This window comes from Sinocyclocheilus grahami, unplaced genomic scaffold (assembly GCF_001515645.1).
Source record: "Sinocyclocheilus grahami isolate Dianchi unplaced genomic scaffold, SAMN03320097.WGS_v1.1 scaffold62.1, whole genome shotgun sequence".
Taxonomy (NCBI): domain Eukaryota; kingdom Metazoa; phylum Chordata; class Actinopteri; order Cypriniformes; family Cyprinidae; genus Sinocyclocheilus; species Sinocyclocheilus grahami.
Genome location: NW_015505241.1, coordinates 1736294 through 1746305, shown reverse-complemented (window position 1 = coordinate 1746305; position 10012 = coordinate 1736294). Strand labels below are relative to the sequence as shown.

The following is a 10012-nucleotide window of genomic DNA, read 5'->3' as shown; positions in this document are numbered from 1 at the left end:
TTTCTGTGGCAATTCAGAATACAATAGCATCAGGTTACAAAACTATCTTACTGTGCAAGTAAACATTGACATTGATACTTGATTTGGCACTCATTTTTGAGAAACAATTATTCAAATATATATTCATCTTTTCAATTCATTAAAAATACAATTTATAATGAATACACCTCTTCAATAATTATCATTATTATTTATGATTATTTATATATGATTATTATAAGTAAAAACCAACATGCATGAAAAAAATAGTAAACTAAATCAAGAAATTAAGGAAAACAGGAAACTATTTTATGCCAAAGTCAGTAAGTACAATGTCATGTGGTGTGACTCCTCAAAAACTGCTTGTAATAAATACTTTTTACTTTACCTAAAATACATTTTAAAATAACGATTAAGATGTGCTCACTCATATTCAAGGTGTAAGGAAAATGTGGTTTTACTTTTTACTTGTGATGTATGGTTACACCACATGACATTATTTAGACATTACATTTATTTTTTTTCTGAAAAATGACAGTTTTTTGAAAGTCATATTTGTAAGAATTTGCCACACGTGTTAAATTTTTACATAAAAAAAAAAGATTTTGGACACTGTTATGTCATTGGCCCATTAGTGAATTACATAGTACATGTCTATGTTCAAGTAGAATATTTCATTCATAATTGTGGGAAAAGCAGTCTGTTACACCATTATTAACATCTGTTTCGGGTGATCCAATTACAAGTGGTCAGCCGAGACAGATTGTCATTTACACCTGGTATTAACAAGCATCTTAAATGCGTCTCCTGTGACCACTTGTGATCGGACTTCATTGAGGGGAGGCTCTCTGATTCCATAACAACATCTTACCATGTCAATGTGTCGCTGAATGTTAATGTCAGGCATGCCAAAAATGCTCTGTGAAGTGTTGTGCGTGTTAAGCCACAACTAACATGAAGCATAAACATTACGGAGTCTTGCTGTCTTTTAGACCATTGAAAGACATCAGCAAACAATACCATAGTGTTAAGTGCTTTCAAGACAGGATTCTGTCAGCACTTCAATTTCACATGGGGACACGATCATGCATTCTGATTAAGCTGGAAAACCGCAAGAAATTAGATTAAGTACAGAGAAATCCATTTAACTATGCTTAGTGGCTGTTACTCCCTATAGAAGATCTAATGGGACTGGCAGCCATTATGAAAACATGGTTTGTTCCTGGGGGTGACAGCCGTGTGGTGGCTGCACGTGGCCCTCTTTGGGTCACCGTGGGCTCCGTCGTCACTCTTGTGAGACTGCTCACTTATGTTTGCACAGGCAGAATCGTAAGTCTGGGGATTGAAGCACATACCTTTTTCTATCCCATGCACCATATCAGTGTATTTATCAGTTTTATAATCCGTCTTAATGCATTTGTAGTTAAATACAAACCAATCCTGAATAAAGCGATGAAGCAAATAAAAATGAAAATTCTGCCATGACTTACTCATCTCAATGTCATTCCAAACCTGTATGACTTTCTTTCTTCTATGGAAAACAAAGGATGATATTTTCAATAATGTTGGGGTCCAAACAAAACTGAGGTCCAATATACTTTCATTAGCTATGTTTACATGCACCCAAATAATCAATTAGTAATCAGATTGATGGTTCTTCGTGTAAACATCTCAACTGATTCGACAATGAGACATCTGTTTACGTCTGTTTTACTTTTTATAAACTTGCATATATTTATTTAAGTCTTACGAACTAGTAAGTGGAGGAGACTTAACATTTACTAAATATTTGCTAAAAAAACTATTCTGACTTATTTGTCAGCTTTCCTTTTGGGTATGTCTTCAAGTGCAAAAACGAAAATGTAGCTACTTACTGTAGCTCTGCTGAATGCTCAGTTCTGAAGTTTGGTTTGGAATACATAAATACACATATAAACGAAAATGTGAATTGCATTGGCAATTTTAGAGTTCATATAAACATGAACTTTTAAGAATTTTAACTCAAACCGGATTCATTCAGACTGACAAAAATTGGTGCATGTAAACATACCTATTGTATGAACAAAAAAAACACACAGGCATTTTCCAAACTATCTTCTTTTGTGTTCCACAGAATAAAGAAAGTCATACAGGTTTGGAACAGGTTTGAGTAAATGCTGACCCGAATTTTCATGTTTGGTTGAACTATCCCTTTAACATATATTGTGATAACAGTTGTAAGTGTGTGTGCGCACAAGTATATTTAAGGAGGTATAGAGAAGAACAAAAGGTGTGTGAAAGTAAAAGCTCAGAGAGGGTCCATATAAATGTTGCCATGAAGTTTTGAAAAGGAGAAATGGGAACAATGCAGTTTGCAGCAAACACTCCTCTGCCATCCATCTTTTACACAATCAACATGACCCTTTCACATGCACCGGCCCCTGCTGGGGACCCCATCCCCTCTGTCAATGGCCTTATATTTAAGGGAAATTAGGTGACATTGAGTTTTAAATGAGTCATCGACAGCTGCTTTGTCACTGTCGGCCTAAGCGGTGTGCTGTTCAGTGGTGGCGTGACATTGTTTTTCTGCTCCACTGGAGAGCAGGACAGAAAGAGCAGGAAGGGACGGTACTGTACCGGAGAACGTAACTCAATAGCAGCGCACAAAATCGATTGGTTTTGCAACATATAAACACAAAATCGCTTCGCATGTGTTTGTCGAAACGCGCATTTGTGGCGAATGTAAAATGTGTTGATTGTTTTCATCGCTCAGCGCGCCTTAACTCAAAAATAGTGAGTTTGTCAAATCTGAGGGGGAAAAAGCCAGAAGAGCCGAGGGGAAAAGAAAGAATGACGAGTTGTTTTTCCTTATTAGAATTGTGAGATATAATCTCGGAATTGCAAGACTATCGCACTCTCTAACGTCAATTTCGTTGAATAACCCTTATCGCTGGGTGACAAGCTCTTGTAATATGCCTATAACATTTTGAAAATGACATCTAATCAATATAATTTATAATCTTTTTAAACCTAACTATTTTGTACCGTATCCGTGAAATTCTCTAGCTGTAAAGGCTATCCCTCCCGGGTTTTCTGCAATCATGATGCGCGCGCATCCTGAATGTTTACAAACCGATAATTGGTCTATAGGCGAGCATTATGCAAATATGTTACCCCGTGAGGTGTAGCCGTCATGGAAGTGGGATTCGAATTACTAATGACTCCTTTCAGCTGTTCAGATTTAATTCTTTAATTTGGGAGTCAATAACTTTATTTATCGTGGACTTTCAGCTTTACAACTTTGCAGATGGTTTACATTCACATACAGCTACATTACACACTGCATGAAAGGCAATATTGGAAATGGCATAATTGGGGCACTTTAAGACTTTTTTTTTCTTTTTACCCATTTCTTACCGATACAATGTCTTATGTTGTCTCAGTCTTTTTGGTAGCCTATTTCTGCTTAGCCAGATATTAGATTTTTGAAGATGATTGTGTATTGGCTATTATATGTTATTATATATCAAATTGAACAAAGACTTAGATGTTAGTCGACTGAACTGGTATAAACAGAATATTTATTTACACACAAAATCCAATCGATTGCTCGTTTCTAATTGGTTAAACTTTTAGCGCTAGCCTACATCTCATCCAATTTTCCAACAGTCTCCAATTTCCCTTTGTTTAATTTAAAAAGCAAAAGGTCACGAAGAAGTTAAAGTGATAAATGAGGGCGTGATAAAGAAAACGACTTTAACATGGTACGATTTAACCGTTCAGCTTCAAAATAATCGGCAACATCCTGAGTGAACTCCCCCTCCTCTCTCTCTCTCTCTCTCTCTCTCTCTCTTATACTGATTATTACTGCTGGGCTTTGTGGGCGGCTGTGGGCCATAATTAAAATACTTCCAGAAAGAAACAGCCGACCACATCAGAAAAGCAACCCTCTGTCAGGATCAAACCACATCAAGAGCGTCTCTCTCAGAGATGGTCACCAGAGCGGCTCGTGATGTACATCAGCAGACTCGTATACTCTCCGTCTAGTCTGACACACACTCTGCAGCGATTAATAAGTTATTAGGAGCAGCTACCTGTTTTAAAACAGTGTGACAAACAGTCAGGGACGTATGCAAAGAGAAGATAAATGAAGGGTGCCTTCCCACGAGGTTTTCTATAGCATGCGCTGGTGTTACGCCAAAGGGCAGGGAGATTTGTAGATGATGGTGCTAATTACGAGAATGGTAACCATAATGCGACCAAGATGGAAGCAATTTAGGCAGAAGTCATTTGCGTGTTACTCTTCCACCCACTAGCAGCACACACCAGTGTAAGTGGCTGTAGGGCTTTGAGTCGCACTTGCAGTCTGGTTCCTGAGAGAAGATGCATGTCAGCTACCGCAGTTTTAATATGGCGTGCTAGATTAAGACAAAAAGAAATGTTAGGCAGAAGTCATTTGCGTGTTACTCTTCCACCCACTAGCAGCACACACCAGGAGAGTGTAAGTGGCTGTAGGGCTTTGAGTCGCACTTGCAGTCTGGTTCCTGAGAGAAGATGCATGTCAGCTACCGCAGTTTTAATATGGCGTGCTAGATTAAGACAAAAAGAAATCGTTGTGAAATATGTTTGAGAGGGAATGGAATATGTAGCCTGTTTTTTCTCTCTCTCTCCAAAATCAAGATAGAAACTTCGGGAAACGGCATTTTTGGATTTCTTCTTCTCAAATGACAGGGAAATGTATCTGCATGTTTTCTACGGAATGCAATGAATGGGAAAACAGGTCTTGATCGGTTTATTCCGAGCACCATCTTAACTCGCCTATACTCTCACAACCTGTGCTTCATAGCCTATAAAATATTTGGAATGAATGATTGAAATGTAGCTACTTCGGAATGATAATAGGGGGGTCTACTGAAGGCATTCCGCATCACTGTAATATCGCATTAAATGTATGGGGGGTTGGACGCGCCTGAATCATGATTTGGTTCATATTTAAAAGAATAAAATCGCTGTTAATTACAGTGCTCCTAACAAGCAAACGAACCGCGTAAAAACGATTTATGTTTTATAAATGCATAACCCATCATGAACTTTTCCCGTTGCAAGTGACTTTTACAGATTTTTTTCTAGCCGATTGTCCAGACTATTTTGCGTTTTCAGTCACTCTTTTATATTATGAGTCAGAAACATTCCATACATAAATGTGGATCATTGAAAGCCACGTGCGTATGTCTATGAATGTTATCATCACTGTCGGAAAGTGCCAACTGGCATGAAAAGAGAATCAAAATCGGCTCTCCCATGCAGGCCAGTGTTCATGCTTCAATATAATTTTCGGATCTTTCAAAAGAAGCAAACTCTGCCCTTGGATGTCTCTCTCTTTGTGATGCGGTTTTCCGCTGTAAGCCACCGTGTGTAGTGCTGTGTAATTTTATCCACGCTGCAGCCTCATGGTTCACACAAGACTGATACCTTGCCTCCCCTTTTCCTTTGTATCAATTGGTCGGGGTTCGGGCTATTGTTGCAGGAGGGCTCTTTTATTTCTGTGCACACTGTCGATCAGCGAAATCTCACGATAGGCTCCCTGTGAAACCGACTGGCTGTTTTCTCCTCCTCGGTCAGATACAGTCTGCTTGGAGAGCAGAGTGGAACCCATGAGCACCAACGAGGCGAGCCCATGCTGTTGCCACCAAGCCGGCTCTAACAGATGACCGCGACATTTTAAAGAGGGGACAGAAGGATACAGCACGTTTTGATTTTAATATTCAGTTGACTGGATCACTGACTAATGATACTTCTTTGATGGGACCCCGTGTGCCAGCTCTTTCTATCCCAGCGAGATTTTGCCGACATCCCGCCATGCCACAATGGTTATAATTCTGCTCTTGTTGTTACTGAGCTCCTTGGATTCGAGTTTACAGGAATCTCTGGCTCCGAGGCTGACCAGGACCCCAAGGGCGCCTTGTACCAGGGGCCAGGCGTGTGACCCAAGGCAGCGGCGAGATGCCGGTGGACGCGGCGGGGTTTACGAGCACCTCGGAGGAGCTCCAAGACGCAGGAAACTTTACTGCGCCACAAAATATCACTTGCAAATTCACCCGAACGGGAAAATAGACGGATCTCTTGATGAAAACAATCCTTTCAGTGAGTAAACCGTTCTAGCTTTTCATATTTGTGAATGTCAATTTCTGTGCGGCATGAGGCTTGCGTAATTGTGCAAATCCTACATTGGAAAACATTGCGCGCTGACAGTATTCGGGAGGCGCCTTGCGCATTAAATAATTAACATCGAACAATAATTCACCCTGCCCGGCTTATGTTAAGTTGACGAATATAAAACATTTAAATCAGCGTTCTTACCACAGTTAAATGAAGATTAAAGTAACGATGAGAGCACTTTTGCGGACTGCACAACTAAAAACTAGGTCTTGAAAATAAAGCAACTGTATTGCATTATTTTGTGAGATACATTTCAAATGACTTTGATTGTATAACTTACATCGTAAAGACAATTCCCTGTCAAATTTCGTAGCCTACATTGCAATCTTAAATCGTCGTTCTTTAAATTACAGCATTCGTTTATCTGTCTTAGTTTTCCAATTTGTCAAATCCGAGTGCCCATGGAAAATTACCATACGAAAACAGGATTCAACAGACAGTTTAACATGATGACTTAGACAACGGATGTGTTTATCCAACGTAAAAGGATGATTATTCGAAACAGAAGAATGAGGAGAGCCATTAATCAGTGGAAAAAAGGGATGAATAAACATCCTCTTTAAGAGGCGTTTAGTGTCTGTATATCTAACCCCACAGCGTATGTTGTGTAGACTGTGACTTCATCAACGAAAAACTTATGTAGAAATAAAACCACATTTAAAACGGCATATACCACAATATTTACAATTAATCCGACTGAACAACACACACTCTAAATTATTTAATATTAAACGTGGGTGAGATTGTAAGTTTAAAGCAAGTGGTTTAGCCTAATTAAGTTAAAGACATAAATCAATTATTTTTATTTATATAAAATACTTTTATATGAATTAATATTACAGTAAATAAACGTAACTATTTAATGTATAGTATAATAACACTTCTATAATCATTAATTATTAATACAACTAATCGTTAACTGAATAAAATTACGCCTTCAAACATTAGAGAAATCATGACAGGTTTGTGAAAACTGATGAACGACCTCGACTGACCTTGTATCGAATCCTACACATTTTTATTCTATTTGAAAAGCTATTGTAAATGACTTTCCCCATTTCTAGCATGCGCAATAATAACTACTCCGCTCTTTTTCTAGGTATACTCGAGATCACAGCTGTGGATGTCGGTGTTGTGGCGATAAAAGGCCTGTTTTCTGGAAGATACCTGGCTATGAATGAGAAAGGACGTCTGTATGCTTCAGTAAGTGTTATGTCACGTCGGAAAATCAAGTAGCAGAAATTCGCTAGCTGTGGGATCAGATAACAAGAAGGGCTATTTGAGGCTATGGCCACATGGTGGTGTTTTTCATGCGGAACGAGTATGCCCACATGCTGCTAGATTACTGAGAGTTTGATTACTGAGTTTTGTTTCCCTCACTGGGGACCTTGTCACTGAAATTTCTGGTCAGCAGAGAGTGATAACCACATACCAGGTTCTTACTTTTGCGTTTGAGATGCTGAGAATTCAATTGTGCAGCTTTTGGATCAGTTTAAATGTTGACTTTTCTACAAAATGGAGACTAAATATCTAAAGTTTTTGAGGGCGCATCTTGTTCCAGGTCCAGTTATGAATGTCAAAATAAAGTAATACGATTTTTTTAACCCTTTCAGGAAGGCTTCAACCGAGAGTGTGAGTTTCTGGAGCGCATTCACGAGCTAGGCTACAACACCTATGCATCAAGGCACCATGCTACCACCCAGCCTCCACCAACAGGGTCCGGGGCAGGGGGCGGCAAGCGGCGTGCCAGTTCTAAGAGGCAGTGGTACGTGTCCATCAATGGGAAGGGCCGGCCCAGGAGGGGCTTTAAGACACGGAGCACGGACAAAGCTTCCCTCTTCCTGCCCCGTGTTCTGGGCAACAAGGACCATGAGATGGTGCGCAAGCTCAGAGAGAGCCAGCGGCACCAGGCCGGCTCTCACAGAGCCCCTGTGGGTCGGGCAGAACGCAGAAGACGACGACACAGGGGCTCCAAGGGCCACAACAGAAGGGCTGACATTTAACACTCTCTTGACACAGATGGAGAAGAGATCCAAAGCCACTGAGAGTCCAACAGACCAAAGGAGTCACATGGAACAATTTTCTCGAGAAAGGATGATGTTGGGGGGAAAAAACAAACAAAAAAAACCTTTTGGGGAATTATGTGTCAAGAAGGGCCGAGAATGAAGAGAAACATCCTTTTGCTTTGTTTTTGCATCCGAAACACAAAGACAGTCCAGATAGGTTCATGTGACCAAATTTAACACTACTGAAAGTTTAGTCTTTTGCGTTGTTTTTTCACACTTTTTGAAGTCTTTTCTGCTAACCCAGGTGAAAAAAAAGTACACTCGCATAATGTACTTAAAGTGCTCTATTTTCACGCACTAATTTTGTACTTAATATACTAAAAATGATTCTTTAGTACTTCTTAAGATAATCTTCTAAGTGTACTCAACTGTGCTATTTTGAGACACCATGAATATGAACTAAATGTACTTTTAACATACTGTCTCTGTATTAAAAAATGTATTTAGTTATCACTTGAACCCACCTTTGTATAAAAAGATGGCTTCAAGTGGTACCTAAATACATTTTCTAGCACATTTTAGTTCATATTCATGGTGTCTCAAAATTGAGTACACTAGATGTTCTTAAGATTATCCTAAGAAGTACTAAAGAAGAATTTTTAGTATATTAAGTAGAAAATTAGTGTGCAAAAATATAAAAATAAAAATATGTTTTTTTCCACCAGGGAAAGACGTGTAATTATTGTACATAGCTGTACAGTCGTTTATTTTTTATGTGAGCAAGATAACAGAGTAAATGTTTGTAATCATGAATTAGGATGTTGTACAAGTGCTTGACAATGCCAACGATGTGTTATGTATTGGACTACGGCTTTTATAGGTGGTGTACAGAGAAGCACTTTTTCCTTATTGAAGTATAAAGTAGAAAACAAAGATCCATACACATAAAACAGATGCTTTTTAACTTACATGTGATAGGCTACTGTTCTTAAACTGCAATCAGGAGTACTTTGTATATTACTAATGTAATACATATTTATTTTGTTTATATGTTTTTAAGTTATTGATGACATAGTTTCTACACTTCCAAATATCAAAGATTTTCTTCAGAAGAGATGAATAGTTGCATTGTTAGAATAACACTGTTATCTTTGAACAATCCCGTAAGAGTAGACTCTTCAGTTTCCTATTTCTTAATACAAATTTGAGTCTAAATATATGTAATGGCATCAGCTCTGAAGCATAGTTTTGATAAATGTCAAATGTATTGAACACTGTAAGCTGAGTAATGCATTTAAAACGGCATTGTTTGACACTGAAAGCTAAACATCTGGAGGAATGTCACCAATAAATTATATGAAAATATACATTTTTTTTGTTTTATTGCTAAGCATACATGATACAGTGGCATTTTGGATAAAAGACTAGAGTGAATGATCAATGATCTTTTATTTCGTTCCCACCTAACATGCATTCTCTGTTTCTAGAATAGCCTACATAATACATATTATGTGGAGCTTAATTAAAACTTAGACAGCTAAATGAATGGCAATGTCTGCAGATATATTCACCTCAACTGTGATAGTGATCGCATAGGTATTGAAGTCTCTCAGGGGTCCAGCAAAAAGGGACTCCCTCTTGGGACCATCCCCCCTTTCTCCTTAACTGCCTCAAGTGACATCATCTAGAAGAAGAAGAAAAAGAAAAAAATCGATAGGAGAAAAGCAAAACACAACCACTTTGTAAAATATACTCACATAAAATACGATTTTTTCATTTTTTTTGTTTTATTGCTAAGCATACATGATACAGTGGCATTTTGGATAAAA

At 38.5% G+C, this 10012-nt stretch overlaps 1 protein-coding gene across 1 annotated transcript; it reads left to right on the top strand.

Moving 5' to 3' along the window:
* Positions 1–5825: 5825 nt before the first annotated feature.
* Positions 5826–8184, top strand: LOC107584755 (fibroblast growth factor 3). Its single transcript, XM_016271475.1, has 3 exons — positions 5826–6102; positions 7277–7380; positions 7791–8184. Exons 1-3 carry the CDS (start codon positions 5826–5828, stop codon positions 8178–8180), a joined length of 771 nt encoding a protein of 256 aa, XP_016126961.1. The 3' UTR covers positions 8181–8184.
* Positions 8185–10012: the final 1828 nt, after the last annotated feature.